The sequence below is a fragment of the Leucoraja erinacea genome, chromosome 31 (genome assembly GCF_028641065.1).
Source record: "Leucoraja erinacea ecotype New England chromosome 31, Leri_hhj_1, whole genome shotgun sequence".
NCBI classification, from domain to species: Eukaryota; Metazoa; Chordata; class Chondrichthyes; order Rajiformes; family Rajidae; genus Leucoraja; species Leucoraja erinaceus.
In genome coordinates, this window is record NC_073407.1 from 9,117,753 (window position 1) to 9,138,567 (window position 20,815).

At 43.7% G+C, this 20,815-nt stretch overlaps 1 protein-coding gene across 1 annotated transcript in view; it reads left to right on the forward strand.

The window, feature by feature from the left end:
- LOC129711880 (DENN domain-containing protein 1A-like) overlaps positions 1 to 20,815 on the forward strand; it is a 472,977-nt gene that overhangs the window by 443,740 nt on the left and 8,422 nt on the right. Inside the window, 2 exon segments of the mRNA XM_055659869.1 lie at positions 17,211 to 17,336; positions 20,178 to 20,430. Coding sequence (XP_055515844.1) covers positions 17,211 to 17,336; positions 20,178 to 20,430 — 379 coding nt within the window.

A 20,815-nucleotide genomic window follows, 5' to 3' on the forward strand; every position in this document is an offset into this window, starting at 1 on the left:
TAAATGTTGCTGTGATACTGTCACCAAATGCAAAATGTTTGCACGTTTTTAACCTTCAAGAATTTGTAAATTGGCATTGATTCGGAGATTGGCCATTTAATGTTTGTACTCAGAGAGCGGTTTGTGTCTGCTGTGGAACTCTACTGCCTCCTTGTGGAATAGGGCAAGCAGTACAGACCAGTGACAAGGAAGTGTTTTGATAACCTCCTGTGAGTTTAGGGTAGTGTTCTTATATTTCAAGGCCTTTATCAAATCTGAATAAGACAGACACACTCCAGCTGTGTGTGGCTGTAGGGGAAAAGAGATAAAGTTAACTAACAGGTAGACACAAAATGCAGGAGTGCTTCCGCGGGACAGGCAGCATCTCTGGAGGGAAGGAATGGGTGACGTTAGGGGCTGAGACCCCTAATTCAGACTCCGGTCTGAAGAAGGGTCTCTACCCGAAACACAGCCATTCCTTCTCTCCAGAGATGCTGCCTGTCCCGCTGAGTCACTCCAGCATTTTGTGCCTATCTTCGGTGTAAACTGGCATCTGCAGTTCCCTTCTACGCATTAACTAAGAGGTAGTTGAGGCATGTACTTTTGCACCATGTTATGAAACATTTAGACAGGTACATGGATAGGACAGGTTTAGAGGGATATGGGCCAAAAGCAGTCAGGTGGGACTAGTGTAGATGTGACATGTTGGCCGGTGTGGGCAAGTTCGGAAAGAAGGGCCTGTTTCAACACTAAGACTCTATGACTTTATTTCAATCCAGAATGTAAGTCCAGGATCTGCATTAAATGCTCCTGCAGTGGCTGCGCGACTGTTTCAGGTAATTTGCAGTTCGTAACACTGCACTGCTACTCCACGTTATTTGTTCTGAGGAATATCATATGACACGTGACATGTCAAGGCTTCCTGTTCCCATTCCTGCATCTACAGTCCGAGCACACATGCTGATTATGCATAAGGAATCGGTGAGTGCTGGCTTATAAATTGACGGCAACCCACTAATAATTTATTTCATGTCGCTGTTCTTCTCTAAGGTTTTGTAGTATTTTTAATTAGGATTGAGCATTGACCTCTGCTGCACAGGTCAGGTTATTTATAATTGAATTCCTTTAGAAAATTTACATCTTTTATTAACCAATTTTTGTATTACTTGTATATAAAACTATATGAACATCATTAATATTTTGCAAACAATTCACCACTTGGAATATATATGAGTCCTGAAGATCTGCCTGGTTCCTTTGAGACAAGATGCGGTGGAGGTTAACATAGTTAGTGATTACATTTTTTTTAAGTGATGCATTTCAATTTACTATTTAATTTTACATTCCAGTGTATTATTAATAATAATAGGTGGACTCGATTTTTTTTTACTGTAGCTGTCATTAAAAAAAGGAACAAAATTTAATAGTGTAGAAGCAATTGAAACTGTCGGTCATTTCTCCTCAGACCACAAGCGTTCTGCAGGTCTCCGAGCACAGTTGTCCCTGAGGTTTCTGGCAGATCTCTTCCTTCTCACCATAAGCCTATGCTCTCTAGTTTTAGGATCCTCTACCTTGGCAAAAAAACTGTGAGCGTTCATTTTATCCATCCCCCTCATAATTTTGTACACTTCAACAAGTCACTGCAGGTTTAGTTTAGAGATACAGCATGGAAACAGGCCCTTCAGCCCACAGAGTCTACACTGACCAGCGATAATCCTGTACACTAGCACTACACACTAGGGAAAATTAACAATTTTTACCGAAGCCAATTAACCCACAAACCTGTGTGTTTTTGGAGTGTGGGAGGAAACCAGAGCACCCAGAGAAAACCCACACGGTCACAGGGAGAATGTACAACCTCGTACAGACAAGCACCCGTGGTCAGGATCGAACCCGTGTCACTGGCTAGCGCTGCGCCACCATGCCGTCCCACTGTAAAACACCGAGGATGTATCTGGGACCTGAGCTCCCAGGCTGCCATGTCTGACCTGCCTCAAGTTGTTGGTGATGCTGAGCTGACGCCATCAAAAAAACACCACCTTACTCAACGCCACGGCTAAACTCGGCAGCAGGAAATTACCAAATCATTTCAGTCATTAAAAATAACCTGACGGCTTTCAGGGTCTTTTAATTTTCTCTGGTGGCTCCAAGAAGTTGCGAGGTTTATTGAATTCAGGTTTCCAACTTGCTTTGGTAGAATTTGAGCTTGCTCCTTCTGCATCAGGCAGTATTTGTGACCATTCAGCCTTTCTCCCTCGTCCTGCTTGCCCTGATAATAACGGCTGCACATCTAACCAGGAATGGATATATGGCAACACACACAATGGAGAAACTGGAAAGAATGCAGAAATGATTCACCAGGCTGTTACTAGGACTTGTGGGCTTGAGTTACTGTGAGAGGTTGGATAGACTTTTGTCTTTGGAGCCTAAGAGGCTCAGAGATAACCTTGTACAAAAGTGTACAAAATCATAAGGGGGATGGATAATGTGAACGCTCACGTTCTTTTTACCAAAGTAGAGGACTCTAAATCTGGAGGGCGTAGGCTTGAGGTGAGGGGGAAGATAGTTGAGGGAAAACCTCAGGGGCAACCTTTTTACCCAGTGGGTGGTCTCCATCTGTAGTGAGTTATCAGAGAACGCTATAGAAGCAGATACAATTAAATCTTTCAAAATACATTTGGACGGGTACATGGATTGGAAGGGTGGAAAAGGATTTGGGCTAAACGCAGGCAAATGGGATTTGCCCAGAATACCAACTTGTCCGCCGTGGATGAGGTGGGCCGAATGGCCTGTTTCCGTGCTGTAATGCTCTATGATTCCATAAGCCAAACCTGAACTGCTGTAACTGTCCTTTGCACCATTTCCGTGAAGCTGTTCCTTTACAAGGGATCTTCTTCAAAGCATTACACTTGCGATCTGATTTGCTTTTGAATAAATGGTTGTAGCGTGTGAGCACATGAGTCCTACGTGAGTGGGATGGGCACTGGGGGAAGGGATGTTTTTGCCACAATTAGATAATGTTTAAGAAGGCACTGCAGATGCTGGAAAATCGAAGGTAGACATAAAATGCTCAGCGGGCGAGGCAGCATCTAACTCAGCGGCCTATTTCCTTCGCTCCATAGATGCTGCCTCGCCCGCTGAGTTTCTCCAGCATTTTATGTCTAACCACAATTAGATAATGTTGTTCTAGATAGGAACCAAGAAATCAAATGAAGGTCAACAAGCAAGCTCCATACTAATCCATCGTTACACAATCACATAGAATGGACATTATTCGTATTGGTTTATTATTGTCACCTGTACCTCGACACTGTGAAAATCTGGCTATCTGGCTATCTAGTCAAATCATACGAAATATGAGTACAATCAAGTCATACACAAGTTCAACTGGGAACTGCAAAGAGAAAAATGCCAGAGTGCATAATATAATGTTACAGCTTTATAGCATTATACGGTTACAGAGAAAGTCCAAGGTCTGCAATGTGGTAGGTTGGAAGATCGGGACTACACCCTAGCTTATGAGAGGATCATTCATTCAATAGTCTGATACCAGTGAGGAAGAAGCTGTTCTTGAATCTGGTGGTACGAGTGTTCAAGCGTTTGTATCTTCTGCCCGACAGGAGAGGGGAGAAGGAGGTTTGACCGGGCTGAAGAATTAGGTGATCCATTGACTGGATGGTGGGGAAAGGATGCCATCCTGCAAGATTGTGCCTCCAACTTTGGAGAGTGCTCTTTCCTCTGAGTCTAAGGGTTAAGAATTCAAGTTCCGTCACAGAGTCTTGAGCTCGGAAACCGAGGTGGACAAGAGTCTTGCAGCAGCACAGGATCCATTAAAGGGATGGACCATCTACTCTTCCGGGTTGCAGCTAAGATCCCATGCACAGTTTTGGAGAAGAACCAGGGTTATCTTGGCCAATATTTGCCCCAGATTTAGTTTCTAAGATGCTGATGCGGTGGGATCTTGCTGTGTGCTAGTTGGTAACCTTGCATCCTATATCATCAGAGGGAGCGCATTTCACAAGCAAGGAGGCACTGTCAAATGGTCTAAAAAGGACAAACTATACAAACGGAAGTCTTCAGCAATGAATTCAAAAGCGTGATAATGAGAAACAGAGCATTGCCGAACAGTTTGCATGATCTTAGGGACGTGTTTATTAACTTGTTAGGTGGCTACGGAGCTCCACCTCCTGTCACTGAGTGTTGAATTCTTTATGGGGTGCTCCACTGTAGAACAGGACAATGGCAACTTGGCTTTCTATGTCTCAAACTTGTAAGTAATCATTGAAATTGCATTTATTTTTATAAATGTTTAAAAAAAAAAAATTCCCGTCTATTTCTTAACAAAACTGTTGAATGAGTGCAGCTGAGAACGGATTGCTAGGTCAGGGCAAGGGAAGCAATGGGGGTGGCACAGGGGTGCAGCTGTTAGAACTGCTGCCTCACAGGGCCAGAGACGCGGGTTCAATCCTGACCTCGGGTGCTATCTGTGTGGAGTTTGCACGTTCTCTCTGTGAGCGGGTGGGTTTCCACCAGTTGCTCCGGTTCCCCCCCCCCACACCGCAAAGACGTGCGGGTTTGTAGGTTATTTGGCCCTTTGTAAATTGCCCTTGGTGTATAGTTGTGTATAAGTGGGATAACATAGAACTAGTGTGAATGGCTGACAGATGGTCAGCGTGGACTCAATGGGCAGAAGGGCCTGTTTCCATGCTGTGTCTTTCACTCAATCAATTCCAAAGCCTGTCTTTCCAGGTGCATTAGTTGCAAAGCACATTAGCATGAGGATGCGCTTTACAAGGAGTGCCCTTTGCTGCACACAGCTCTGCTTTGTTGCTATCGGGAACGTGAGGTGTAATCAGTAAAGGGAGACGCACTGGGATGCAACATGGCACCAGCTCGTGCTTCCGATTGTTCATATTGCACGCTCCCTCTTTTGGAAGCCAGCCACCTCCACAGAGGGAGAGCAGGCATCAACATACTGTGCGGTGACAAGTCGCAGAGCGGCTTTGGCAGAGCTCAGGGGTAGTTTAGTGCCTCTCCTTCAGCCAGGAGAATCCTACATTATACATGAAGGAATTAAAATATCTTTCAGTTAAACGTACAATTAACCTAAGTTGTGTGTTCATCACTAAATTTAAGCTCGATCATATTTGTAATTCATTCTAAGATTCTGAGAAACACTTCATCTTTTATATTAAAAGGCACAAAGTGCTGGAGTAACTCATCGGGTCAGGCAGCATCTCTGGAGAACATGTTTTGGGTCAGGACTCCTCTTCAGACTTTCTTTATCTGAAGATGGGTCCCGAGCCAAAAAGTCACCCATCCATGTTCTCAAGAGATGCTATCTTGATGTGCTGAGTTACTCCAACACTTTGTGTCTTATTTTTGTAAACCAGCATCTGCAGTTCCGTGTGTCTTTTATATTCACCGTTTGCTACATTTTTGAAAAATATTTGAATTTATTATTTAAAAAGAGAAGAGATTCTATAATTTATCTTCTTTTGATCGAGTCCATTCTTTTATCACTGATCATGAACATTTTGAAGTAGAATATCGAGTTGCTGATAATTAATGTTCATCTAAGAAGAGCGCAAAGTTTAAGGTTTTCACCTTTGTCACCAGACATGCTTAATGTGTGGTGTCTCCACCAGAATAAAGGAGTCCATGATTTTCAGTGAATTCTGCGCGAGCAATGTGCATCAGAAATGTGGATGGATGGGATGGTGAGTGTCTGAGACAGTGAGTGTCTGTGCAGTGGAACCCTGTTCTGAAGCACTCCCTCCTCACCCCCACCAGCTCTGAAAACAGCTCAGTCAAATGGGACAAGGCTCCCTTTCCTGTGTCAGCCACTCAAAGATATCAGCCATCAAGCATCACAGCAATCGGGTTTCAGGACAGGATCCCCTCCTGCGTGTCTCAAGTCTACTGATCAAAGCCACTCCAAACCGACCTGCTACCATCATAAAGTTTGATCCCATTGTAAAACGGTGGAGAGGGTCACTGTTCCCCGGCACCTAACTGTGTACACACATGAGGCTGGCCATTAGAGTCGGCATAGAGGGCAACTTGCACAGTGTTCTTAACATCCGTATAGGAAGATGGGTTCACTTCATTCACTTTTTGTGCCTTTATCTTTTGCACAGAAGAATCACACTCTGTACAACAGTGTTATTTCAGTCCACAATACTTATCCCTAAAGAATAGATGGCTGTTATGTTTAAATATGTATTCTGTTTTTGTTTTAAGCGTGTTAATATTACAGTGCAAGGGTCCCTCATTAAACAAAAGTTCCCTTTTTTTAACCTAGTGCTAATTTTTGCTTATATGCATCTCGATTGGTTTCCGTGAGTTTTTTGATTGAAATTCGCTAGGATTTTTAATCCATTCTGACAGAAGATGAACCCTCAAGATGTGATCCTCCCTCATTTTAATAAGCCCACACCATCAGAGGCTTTGAAGCGAATCCTAGTTTTATGTAGGGCTGAATTTGCTACACAATATTTAACAAGGAACAGCCTCTGCTGTCACTGTTGTCACATGCAAACAGTAACAGAGGACATGATAACTAGACATTAAAATGGAGAGGGGAAGCCATCCGCACTGTAGTTTAGCTGAGGGATTAGGAAGGGAAGGCTGCACAGTCATGCAGAGATTGGTGCGCGTGTATAGCTGAGATGGACAGAAAATCTCCTTTTGTGTTAGCCGTGGCTGTTTTCTGTGTACTAACACTTGCTGTGACCTGCCTTTCTGCAGACAGTCTCCTCTGTGTGAATTCCAAACAGGTAGCGGGTGGTAGACATCAGAATGACTCACTGAATTAGATTAATTAGCAACGCCGGCTATTTTGCTGAGAATATAATTTCAGGATCTTAGAAGCATCGAATGAAAAATCAAACATTTTTCTTTTTGAAATCTCAGTGTGACCCTGAAGAGAATTTCATTCCCAAAACATCGATAGTATCGAGAACACATTTGCACATTATGAAAATGCTCCGAATTTTTAATTAATGGTGTAATTCCATATTCTGCAGTCCATGTGAATGATACGAATGCCATTAACATCCACTATTCCTTAACATCTGAAGGAATGGAGTCCTGCCTACTAAGCAACTCGGAAATAAATCTGTTAGCATAATGATGTGGTTCTAATGATAGTAGACCCAGCATTGTGTATGGAATGTCACACAGTGTAGGATCACCCATGGACATGAAATCCTGCACTGACAGCAGTGTCGAAGTAAAGATGAGCCCTTGCTTTCAGGCACACAGTCCCTCAGCATTTCATTCTTATGGTTTCTTCGATCGGGAGATTGCCTCCCGTGTGTGTGGCTGATTGCTGTCCAACAAGCCCATTCAGGAGAGGACCAGGTGAAGATGGAGAGGAAGGAACTGCAGATGCTGGTTTACACCGAGGATCGACACAAAGTCTTTCTGTTGAGCCTGAAGATGGATCTCCACCCAAAACGTCACCCACTCCTTCTCTCCAGAGATGCTGCCTGTCCCGCTGAGTTACTCCAGCGTTTTGTGTCTATCTTCGGAAGAACTCGATGGGGTTGACTTGTGTGGTGTCATTACAGGTGAACTCCTCTCTCTGCCTTCTCCACTGCAGGTCTGCTCTCGGGTACAGTTAAAACCAGACCAGATCCTCCAATCCAAACCCAACCTGCGTCAATGTCCTCTCCTCCATTCCCAATCTGGAGAGCGGGCTGTAAGACTAGTTATCCTGCACCACCTACATTACCCAAGAACAGAGGCACAGGGAGTGAGGCCAAGCACATCATCCGTACCTGGATAAAGTGGTGAGCTATGGCAACAGGGCACAACATAACCCAATCAGTATATCAGTATAAGATCTCTGGCCTTTGCCCAGCCAGCTGCCTATTAAACCCCCTTACCTGCATCCATCTATCACTCACCAGGCTTTGTCCTGCCTTTCCTCTCTTCCAGCTTTCTCTACAGTCGGGAGAAGGATCCCAACCTGAATCGTCGCCTGTTCACATTCCCCAGAGGTAGACGCAAAAAGCTGCAGTGACAGCGGGCCAGACAGCATCTCTGGAGAAAAGGAATAGGTGACGTTTCGGGTTGAGAGGTTCTGCCTGACCCGCCGAGTTACTCCAGCACTTTGGGTCTTTTTTTTTCTGTAACCCAGCATCTGCAGTTCCTTGTATCTAGGATGCGTTCTGTTGACTCACCAAGCCCAGCAGATGGAGTTCCAGCAAAGGAATGTTTCCACAGGAGTTTTCCTGCTGCCTTCTCGAGTCCCGAAACGTTCATCCGATTTCCGTCAGTGTTGGGGCGGGCAATGAGGAGAAGCACTGTGGGAGTTACAGCACACGGTGTTTCAGTGGAAACGTTTAACAGGAATCAGTGACACCACTGACTCAAACCTGGCCGATGTGCGCTGTCCGTGAACCTGGCTGCGGCCATTCAGCAGACAACAAGCCCGCCAACAAAAGGAAAGAACCAGAGGCTCACACGACAGACTGTGTTGCCCCACTTAAAGAAAGTTATTTCAGAATAACTTTTCAGTTCATGCATTTGAAAGTAGTGGAATTCATATAAAAGTTAGAATTGGTCTTTCATCAGGGTGTGAATGTGAGCGATGATATACCCTGTGGTTAAGTACTAATGAATCCGGTTTTTCAAAGTCTAATGTAGAATAATATTAATGAGTGTTTTTAACCTCTTCACGGAGTGTGTGGCATGTTTGTTGAACTGACCGAATTGCCCACAGAGTAGGAAATATCAAACCAGATTCATGAAATATAGAACAGTACAGCACAGGAACAGGAACAGGCCCTTCGGCCCACAATGTCTGTGCTGGACACAATGGCAAGACAGACTCATATCTTACTGCATGTAATCCTTATCCCTCCATTCCCTTTATATCCATCAACCTATCCAAAAGCCTTTGAAATGCTACTATTGTATCTGCCTCCACCACCACCACCCCCTGGCAGTGCGTTCCAGGCACCCACTACTCACCGGGTAAGAAATACACTTGCCTCGCGCATCTCTGTTAGACTTTGTAAACAAAAAGACACAGCATGCTGGAGTAACTCAGCGAGTCAGGCAGCATCTCCGGAGAACATGGATAGGCAGCGTTTCGGGTCGTGATCACCTGGGGCAGGAGAGTCGGAGGAAGGAAAGAGGAGAATAGAAAATGGAGGCAAATTCTTTCTTCACTGTTCAAAACACAACGTGCTGGAGGAACTCAGCAGATCAGGCAACATCTGGAATGGATTGGTGACGTTTGGAGTCTGGACCCTACTTCAGACTGATTTTAGTAAGGGGGAGAAAGCTGACAGAGAGCTTGGAGTGGGTCAAAGCCTGGTAAGTGGGAGGTGAGTATAGGTGAGAGGGGTAAAAGGGGGTGGTTGGCAGATGGATGGAGTAAGTGACCAAGACAGGACGTGAGAAGATTCAAAGAGTGTTAGATAAGGAGAGAAGAGGAGTGACGTGTACAGCCAGAGGGAGGGATATAGGTGGAAGAGAATGGGGAGGAGGCAGCGATGGGGGATAAAAGGGAAATGAAGGACTCGGGGATGGGAGGTGGGTGTACGAAGGAAGAGAAAGGAGCAGATTGACTGGGATGGTGAAGGAAGGGAGAAGTGTACTGGGGTGGGACAACCAGGGAAGAGAGGAGTTGTAAGCTACACAAGCTGAATATGAGGCGCTGTTCCTCCATTCTGCGAAGGACTCACTCTGGCAATGGAGGAGTTACTTTGGTGTGAAGTACATTTTCTGTATCGATCAATGATTTAATTTGTAGACTAACACAAGAGATTAAAATTCTGGCCGTGGCTGGGTGTGGGGGTAATTGAAACCATGCTGTGTGATCCACAGCTGATACTCCAGAGAGAATAAGAGTTGTGGATGCAGCCCAGTCCATCACACAGACCACACTCCCCACCATCGACTCCACCTGCCTCTGGAAAGCAGCCAACATCATCAAGGACCTTTCCCACCCCCGACATTCCTTCCTTTCCCTCCCCTTTCCTGTTGGGCAGGAGATACAGAAGCTTGAAAATGCATAACACCGGACTCAGGAACAGCTTCTTCCCCTCTGATATCAGACTTCTAATTGGCCCTTCTGTCAGCTCCTGTATAGTTCTGTTTCTCCAACATCTCATTGCCAGCACTGCACTATGTTGCTGGAACTGTTCCTCTCCAATGCCGAGAACTATATTCTGCAGTCAGGTAGTGCAAAGAGAAAAAATACTGGTTGTACTTGTGTTTGACGAGTGCATTAATGTATAGTACTATCTGATGTGACTGGAGAGCACAAAAACAAATATGTTCACTGTACCTCGGTACATGTGACAAAACTGCACCTTAAACCATTGCATTGTAATAACTGTACAAATGTTATTGGAAATTGATTTTTGCTTCTTAAGGAGCTTGCAGATGTGAAGACCATACACAACAGTTGAGCAGTCAGAAGGAACCTGCAGCTGGTTTCGGGTGCATCACTCCTGCCAAATAACTGGCAAAATCAGGAACCGTTCCACTTCGTATCAGACATCCGGTCCAGAAATGTCAACTTATGATGCAGTGTGTAGGCAGCTTCAGTCTTCCACATCATTTGTGGAAATATCTTCAACGTGTCAGATAAGCGAGGGTGGCACAGTTGCTGCCTTGTAGCACTTACAGCGCCAGAGACCCGGGTTCAATCCTGGCTACTGGTGCTTATTTGTAGGGTGTTTGTACGTTCTCCCCGTGAACTGCATGGGCTTTCTCCGAGAACTTTCATTTACTCCTGCAAGTTTGTAGGTTAATTGGCTTGGTACAAATGTTTGAAAAATTGTCCCCAGAGTAGGATGGCATTCATGTGCGGGGATCGCTGGTCGGTGCGGACTCGGTGGGCTGAAGGGCCTGTTTCTGCGCTGTATCTCTAAACTAAACTAAACTAAAAAGAGGGCCAAATTGTGGGAGGCATCGACAGCAACCTTTTTCCCCAGGGTCAAAGATTGTGCGAGGCAAGTTTATTTACACAGAGGGTGATGAGTGCCTGGAACATACTGCCAGGGGTGGTGGTGGAGGCAGATACCATAGATATGATAGACAGACATATGGATATGTAGGTAATAGAGGGATATGAATTATGTGCAGGCTGATGTAATTAATTTATCTTAGCATCCCGTTTGACACAGATATTGTGGGCCGAGGGACCTGTTCCTGTGCTGTACTGTTCTATGTTCAACATTAGGCTTTGAGATTGTTAAACTCCTGTGAGTGTCAGAGAAGCAATCATTTGCGAAAAAAACTCCCTTCACGCAAGGCAGGAGATGCTTTGTTATCAGTGCTGTTGACTCCTTGTTCTCTGCATTCCTGCATAGGAAATATATTTATTTACTCCCGCACTTGGCAAATTTCCATTTCATTCTTGCTCTCCTATCAACTCTCCTGATGCAGTACAGGGCACGTTAGTTCCTTCAGACGTGTAGCAAATTATCAGACAAGATATTTGCCACCTCGTGTCTTACAGGGTGAGTGAAATCTTTTGCTGCTCCTTCTTGACTTGATAAACCGTGCCAGCAATGTGGCAAATAATCGGGCCTGTTGTTTCCAGTGCTTCCTGGTTATTTCATTTTAGTTTCCATATTTTTTTTTAACGGCGTAGTAGGTGACTCGGGCCGTGACATCAATGCCAGCTCTCAGAATAATTCTCTCAATCCAATCACTTATTCCCCTGAGGGGAATCGATAGGGTGGATGGGCAGAGGCGTATACCCAGGGTAGGGCAATTAAGAACCAGAAGCCATAGGTTTAAAGTGAGAGCGGAAAAGATCCAATAGGAACTTGAGAGGCAACTTTTTCATACAGAGTGTTTAAGAAGGAACTGCAGGTGCTGGAAAATCGAAGGTAGACAGAAATGCTGGAGAAACTCAGCGGGTGAGGCAGCATCTATGGAACGAAGGATATAGGCAATGTTTCAGGCCAAAATTCTTTTTCTTCGGTCTGAAGAAGGGTTTCGGCCCGAAACGTTACCTATTTCCTTCGCTCCATAGATACTGCCTCACCCACTGTTTCTCCAGAATTTTTGTCTACCTTTTTCATACAGAGAATGGTTGGCATATGGAATGAGCTGGCAGACGAGGTAGTTGAGGCAGATACCATAACAACATTTAAAAGACCTAGGCTGGTACGTAGATAGGAAGGGTTTAGAGAGATATGGGCCAAAGACAGGCAGGTGGGACTAGTATAGATGGGGCATCTTCATCAGCAAGTTGGATCGAAGGGGGGTGGGGTGAATGAGAGAGGAGAGATATTACTTGTAATTGGAGAGTTCAGTGTTCTTGCTTTGGGTTGTAGGCTACCTAAGCAGAGCATAAGGTGCTGTTGCTCCATTTTGCCCTATCCTCAACTTGATAACTAGAATGTGAGATGTATAATTGGAGTACTCTTGCAGAAACTTGTAAGCTGTGCTCAAACAACATGTCACTTACATCGTTGGTGTTTTCGGAAAATGTGCAAAAATATAAATGAGTTCAGGCGTAAAAGGGATGTGGGATTCATATGTTGCAGGGCTGGTGAAGTCTGCAAAGCATTTGCATTCTCTCCTGTGTTGGACACTAATGTGCTGTGCTCAGGTCAGTCATTTAATGGAATCATGTAACATAGCAGGAGACCATTTGTCCCATCATTTTTGTGCTAGCCCTTTGAAAGAGCTTGTCGCCGAATTTCCCCATGCCTTTTCTCTTATCCAATTCCCTTTGCAAGTTGTAATGGATTTGGCTTCTATCAGGCAGTGCATTCCAGATGTAAAAAATGTATCCTGGTATGGCCACTAATTCCTCATTAATTATCTCATTGCTGCATGAATGACTCTCCCTACTCTGTCCAAAAGCACTCATTATTTGAGGCACCTAAGTTACATTTTACCTTGGACTTCTCTATCCTACCTGGAGAGCAATTCCAACCCTTATAGTTGAAATATTTCCCAAATAATTTCTCAAGCCTCATCAATATTCAAAACTGATGCTATTTAGTTTAGTTTAGTTTAGTTTCGAGATACAACTTGGAAACAGGCCCTTCAGCCTACCAGGTCCTTGCCGACCAGCGATCACCTAAGCTAGACACCAGGGACACTTTACAGAACTCAATTAACCTACAAGCCTGCATGTCGTTGGGATGTGGGAGGAGACCGGAGCACCTGGAGAAAACCCACGAGCTCACAGGGATATTGTACAAACTCCATACAGATAGCAACTGTAATCAGAATCGAACCAGTGTCTCTGGCGCTGTTAGGCGGCAACTCTACCGTTCGCAACAGTGCCACCCCTTATTATAAGTTGTTACACAGAGAGTGGTGAATCTGTGGAACTCTCTGCCACAGAAGGTAGTTGAGGCCAGTTCGTTGGCTATATTTAAGAGGGAGTTTCTTGGTTTCTTGGTCCTCCAAAATATTCCAAATAAAATTTAAACTGGAGGTGGAGTTAGATGTGGCCCTTGTGGCTAAAGGGACCAGGGGGTATGGAGAGAAGACAGAGATGGGATACTGAGTTGGATGATCAGCCATGATCATATTGAATGGCGGTGCAGGCTCAAAGGGCCGAATGGCTTACTCCTGCATCTATTTTCTATGTTTCTAACTAGGAGCTGGGTCAAACGGTTAAAGCCTGCTTATCAAGATCATTTGTCCCCTTCTCCGCGCACACACACCCAAATATCCCTCATCTTAATGAGAATCCAAATGTATCCGTCAGAGATATATTCCACCAGAATCTTCCAGGGTAGTAAATTCCAAATGCACCACTTTTTAATTCACAATGGTATCCACAGTGTCCCCAAGTGAAGATACTGCTCACATCAATATTAAATAACTGATCTCTTATTCTGTGACAATGGCTCTGGACGTGGAAAATAGCCACCAGCAATAACCATGTAAAATCCTCTTCGAATCTGAGCTATTTCTGTGGCACAACATGATTCCAGTCAGGAACATGTTTCACAATTCTGGTCACGAGCTGCAGAAACTGCAATTCTTGCAAATCCCTACTCCTAATGATCATGATCATAGGGCAGCACAGTGGCGCAGCGGTAGAGTTGCTGCCTTACATCGCCAGAGACCCTGGTGCTTGTCAGTACGCAGTTTGTACGTTCTCCCCGTGACCAGCGTGGGTTTGCTCCGGGATCTCTGGTTTCCTCCCACATTCCAAAGAAGTAAAGATTTGTAGGCTAATTGGCTTGGTATAATTGCAATTGGTCCCTAGTGTGTTTAGGATAGTGTAAGTGTGCGGGGATCCGTTGGTGGGCGCGGACTTGTTGGACTGCAGGGTCCGTTTTCGCGCTGTATCTCTAAACGAAACTAAGCATGAGCCTTTCTTTTATTTAATCAACTAATTGTGAATATGCCCGTCCACCTTTCTGAACTCCTCATGCAAAGTGTCATGTGTGTCCTCATGTCACTCCTCACGTGTGTCCAATTCCTCACAAAACTGGGCTGTTGTTTACCGATATACACGTCAGTACTATGACCTATAATTAGCAATGTTACAAAATTTTGAGATTTAAAAAAATCAAGTCTGCAATTTATCCCATCAAATAAAGCATAAAACGAAATTTGATTTGACACCTAATTCATTTTTATATCTTCAGTATTAAAAAAGTTATGGCCATTTTCATTAAGAAATTAGCATCTTGTTCCCTATTGATTTTCCATTGACTTAACACAAAAGCTGTGATCAAGGACAGTGAAATGGCCATAACTTTATTAAAAATTAAAGGAACTGAAATGTTTTTTCAGTTATTATAGATTGAAGCATTCTGAAACAAATATTAAACAATCTTACTTGGATGACCTGAAATTAAAGCATATAATTAGTTAGTTACCCAATTGTATCTAAGTCCAAAATTCAATTACTAGATCTAAACATCTATCAATTTCTTAAGGAAAGATTAACATTTTTAAATAGCCTAAGTGTCCAAAGAACATTCACACAAGAATTCACTATAATACATGATTTTTTAATCTCATTGACATTAATTTATAGGCCAAATGGAAGGGATTTAGTGTTCAATTGCTGTAAATTAATGGCCATTTAAATCAGCTTGCAAGTGGAGCGCGCTGGTTTGGAACACTGCCATTGCGGTGAATTAGAAGCCCATATGGCATGAAAAACAATGAATGGGCCCCCAAGTCAGCTACTCGCAACATTACATTTTGTATAAAGGGATCTTAAGAAGCCCTTTTTAATGTAAAAATAAACAACCCACCTTGCGTTGTCCCCTACATGAGATCCGTCCCGTTGTCGGGGTTCGCGGCTTTAGAGGATGATTTTTAATCTACTATAACAATTAAATAACCCAATTTAGTTTAAAAATACCTGCAGCGAACGAATTTCGCAGCGATTTTTCGTCAGCAACTAAGTAGGCTGAACAACATCGATTTCAACAACCTAGAGCAAATCGCGTTTTAAACCCGCCCCCCTCTCAAAGGCGCCAAAGTCGCGCACACGGGCAGCGGCAGAACTGCAGCGCCGCTGAAGGTAAGTTTTGCAACATACCTACTATAATCACATGGATCCTGCCAACTTGCTGATCACAAATTAAACCTTGCTAATGGAGCATGGTTTATTAAACACAGCATGAATACATATGTGTTGAACAACCTTCCTATGGCATATATTTCTGTTCATTTTTCAATTCTTGATCGTGTCGGCCAGAATACTCTGAAAGAACTGTTTTGTTGAAGTATAAATATTTATACAAAACTGAACAGATTATTGGGAGGATTAATGGAGCATCAACTTCTGTTCTACTGTGGGAAATAAGCAATTAAAAATAAATAAGGGAAAGTCAACCAAAGTTTGGTGATCTGGTAGCCACGGGAAAGTGGGCCAAAGAGCATTAACATAGAGGCTCATCCTTCCATCTCCCTTAATCATGAGGAGGATGTGGACTGTAGAGGTGATTATTCAACAATAGATATGTTTCATCCCATTTAATCATCCAGAATTTTCTTCTGTGGCGAATACAGAGCAATCCAGTGATGCTGCCTGTCCCGCTGAGTTACTCCAGCATTTTGTGCCTATCTTCGGAGTAAACCAGCATCTGCAGTTCCACCCTACACAGTTCTTGTGATACAATGGTTCCTGGAATCTCTTCATTACCAGGCCTGAGTGCTGTTGGTTTCAATGTTTTGGCTTTCAACTGAACTGTTCCTTCTGTCTCCCTGTCATCTTTCCAGATGCCCCGTGATATCACCCTCCCAGGAGTTTCCATTTGCATGTCAGTTCAATATTGAAACCAGTCTCAATTCGGAAAAGTCTCGGGTGCGGGGGGGATCGCGTGGAGGTTGGCACGTTGCTTTCTGCTCAAACCCCTGCCCAGAGCACCGCGTCAACTTCTCCCCTTCTGCCACCTAAGGTGGAACCACTGTGGGATCGGGCATCCTAGGAATGCCAGTGTCACATCCGAGAAACTTGAAGTTGTCGACTCCCCGTCCCATACTCCTACAGTCCCAACGCACCGCGGAAGCTGCACTCTTTCCCCAAGTCAGCCACTTCCTTAAAAATGGGACTAAACTCACAATTGATTCCCTGACCCATAACAGCTCAATATTGAGCATCCTCAAGGCAGAGCGAAGCATTCACACCACATTCTGGTGTCTGTTCACAGTGCAACTGATCATCTTTCTAGAAACAAGGAACTGCAGGTGTTGCTTTAGAAAAAAAAGACACAAAGTGCTGAAGTAACTGAGCAGGTCAGGCAGCATCCCTGGAAATCACGGATAGGTAATGTATCGGGTCGGGATCCTTCTTCAGACTGATAGGATGTTCCTGAAGGGTTCTGACCCGAGACGTCCCTATCCATGTTCTCCGGGGATGCTGCCTGACCCGCTGAGTCTCTCCAGTACTTGATATCATCTTTCTAAATCACTTTGCTTTCTCTTTGGTTATGCCACATTTTGCAGTTACTGGTATTTGTTAATATCGAATATATTAGTGTTGGAGACTGATTATATACACACTGTATCAAATTAAAACCATTCTCATTTAATAATGCAAGAAAACAATGCCAGCTGTATCATTCTAAAATCAACGATATTCCAATTTGAAAAATGTCCACCTATCTTTCATGTTTCACACAGTTGAAGTGCAGAATGACCTGTTTGAAAGCCTGTGTGTTAGAATCTCTAAGTCTGCGTTGTCTTGCTGTTTTGGCGGTGATTTTTTCAACCTTTGCTCTTCTTCTGTGAGTAAAATTAAATTTTCTTCCTGTTTTCTTCAGCATCGTAAGGCCCACACGGCACTACACAGTGTTCCTTTCTGAGGAATCCTCTGATGATGAACTTCACCATGAAGAGAACTCTATATCTGCCTTCTCTGAAAGCTTTCTCTTCACTCCTTTTGAATGGTCTAATGGCTTCTTCCTTTATATTCTACTGTTTGAGAAATTAGTGCATGACCAGATTAAATGTGCCGTGTCTGTGTTTTTGACAGTATGTATATGTATAATGCATGGCTGTCTTTTAGCGTTAAGCAGGCTCCGTTTATTAAATATCTATTTCTAGGCATTTCGCTATCTTTGCGTAGAATTATTTAATACATCCGACTAGTGGCAACTGTTTATGTTGATCATTCAGTAACAAATTACTGCAGCAGTTGTGCCTAATCTTTTAACTAGGGGTCAAAGTGCAGCTTGCTAGCGTGCAGTCAAGGATTATTTCATGGCAGTGGAAGACTTGGATGTGCCTGCCTTTTATTGAGTCAGCCTTTAGTCAATAGGTCAGGCTTTCCAGCATTATGGCTGCCTTTTATCTTACGCTATCAAAGCAAAGCCTTAATACTGGCAAGAATAAATAACAAGAGCAAATTTGAAAGCTAAACTGCTTTTATTCTCTTCTGTTGCTGGCGAGTTTAAAGTAGAAATTATTTTACCCTTTCTCTTCTGCTGCATTGTTTGAAATGCTATCAAAAAAAAAGTAAATGATACATAACAACCCAATTCAGCTCCCCATCAGACGATGTAAGTAACAGTTTGTTCAGGCCACAAAGACACGCTCGTTTGTCAACTGAACCAAAACACTGCTGGAGGATGTCAGCGGGTCAGGCAGCATCCGTGGAGTGGAATGGGCGGGTGACATCTCGGGTCGGGATCTTTTATCAGTCAGACCTGAAACGTCTTCTGTCCATTTCCCTCCACAGATGCTGCCTGACCCGCTGAGTTCCTCCAGCAGTTTGTTTTTTCGCTCTAGCTTCTAGTATCCATGTCATCTCTTGTGTGGCGACTGCTGTTTCCACCCGAGCTAGGAGTTCAGGCCAGGCAATACAAAGCTTATTTAGTGTATCAGAAATAGCAGCCAGGCAGGGGTGGAGCTCCAGAGGTGAAGTAACCAAGCTGTCCAAACGTTCACAGAGAGAACAAAGTATCCCGCACTCTTCTCACAAAACTTTAGTCAAGGCAGGTGAAGACATTTGTGAAGGCATTATCAAAATACTATAAGCCCTTTACAAAGAACATAGAAAGGTACAGTTCAGGAGCAGGCCGTTCAGCCCCAATATCCATGCTGAACATATGCATGGTTAAACCAATCTACGCTGACTGCGTATGATCCACATCCCTCTGTTCCATGCATGTGTATGAGCTTATGATGAAGCTTCTTAAATGCCACATAGCTGCCTCCACCAACACCCTGACAAGGTGTTCCAGGCACCCACCACCTTCTGTTTAAAAAAAAAACTTGTCCCACACATCTTTAAACTTTGCCCCTCTAACCTTAAAGCTATGCCCTCTAGTCCTTGAAATCTCCCTCCAGGGAAAAAAGGTTTTATACTGTAAACCCTATTTATACCTCTCATAATTTTATGGAGAACTACACAAAATATTTCACAGTACAGCCATTCTTATTCCTTATTTGCATTATTTGCACTGCTGTCCATCCTTTCTCTCTCAGCTTTCTGAGTCTCCTGTATAATTAGCTGGCATCGCACTTTCCTGAATAATATTTTTGACATGTTACAAATTTCCAGAGAACTGTGGCATAAAGACTTTCTTCTTTAAGACGACTCACGTCGGAGGTCTAACTATCAAATGGAATGAACTCTATATAATGCAGTTCCCCTTTGAGTTATTAATATGTAATCCTGATTTAAATTGCTTTTGATTTGCTTTTCATGATGTGTTGTACCATCAGGATGGAGTGGGTATAATGATAAGAAGATCCTTTGAGCCTTTCTTTCATTTCTCCCCAGTAAAACTTGGAATCCTATTAAGTGGGGTTGAATTAATTTAACGTCTTCTTCTTAGCTGAATGAAGAACCTATTGCAGAAATGATTCATGAGGGGGAGGTAGTGTGGATGGAACTCAGCTGACATGCGAGAATATAATAGACCAGCAGACCAACTATGTGCTTTTTTTTTGGAGGAAGAGCAATGATACCTTCGGCCAATGGTAATGTTATAGCGGTTGATTCAACACCAGAGTTAACATCACCAAGTCACACGGCCACAAACTGTAGATTTCTTTGGAGCTCGCCAAGCAAACCTTAAAGACAACATTTAGGCAATTGTAATAATTGCTTTAAAGTTAGAAATAACTTTGGGCGGCACAGTGGCACAGCTGGTAGGGTTTCTGCTGCACAGGTTCGATCCTGACCTCAGGTGCTGTCTATGCAGAGTTGCACATTCTCCCTGTGACCGTGTGGGTTCCCTCCCATAGATGTGTGGGTTTGCAGGTTAATTGGCCTCTGTAAATTGCCTCGGGGGGGGGGGGGGGGTGGTTGAGAAAGGGGGGTAGCCTAGAACTAGTGTGAACAGGTGGTCAATTGACAGCATGGACATGGTGGGCCGAAGGGCCTATTTCCATGCTGTATTTCTAAACTAAATATAACATTTTGGAAAAAATGGTTAAAAACAGCATTAATACATTTGTCACATGATACAGTCTTTTAAATAAATTAATGCTTTGTTGGATTCCATGTGCACAATGCTTGACTAAACATGGGCACAGATAATACTGCAGCTGTAACATATCTTCAGTAACCATAATATCAGGCCACAGATCCTTCACTCAGTATTTAGACTCCAGATAAGGCAAATAACCAAGTGTGCATTGTATTCTGTGCTCTTGCGGTTTGAGTTCGCAGTTCACTGCCTTTTACATCAGCTAATGCGAAATTCCATTGGCAAGAAGTTTGCTTTCTTTTATTTTAGACGTAACCTTGATTTGGCCCTTTCCTCTTGCCCATTTGCCAGGCCTCAACCCTATAAAACGTTAAAGGAATCCGATACAGCAGATGGCGATGCTTTGAGTACAGAGAAGAGGCAAGGACACAACATCTTTCCCAGCTTGCCCGTACCGACCAGGAACGTGGATGTGAATTTACTGGACGACATTTTCAGTAGCATTAAGATAACTTCGCAACATCAGCCGCTCAGCCAAGCCAAGAGTATGGAAGATCTGAGGACACCTAAAGAGGAAGAAATAGAGAATCCGTTTGCAAATCAGGTTTGAGCACACGACATTGTACTCTCCACATAACCCTCTTCCAGCTTTCTGCTCCCAATTACAATCAGTCTGAGGAAGAGTCCCGACCTGAAACATCCCCTGTTCTCCAGAGATGCTGCCTGACCAGCTGAGTTACTCCAGCACTTACTCTCTTTTCTTCAACGTAGAGGGCCATCGGGCAGTGAATCTTAACAGCACCAAATTTTAACTGATTCATAATTTCTGGTGAGATTAGGATTTCCTTACTTCTTGTCCACACATTCAATGACGATGAGTTGTCATTGAAACTGACCGCCGTCCCGTTTCCAGCACTCATCCAAGTTACTGGGACCTTTATTAAGTACTGATCGAGAACAGTAAATGATTTACACTCCATCCACACTCA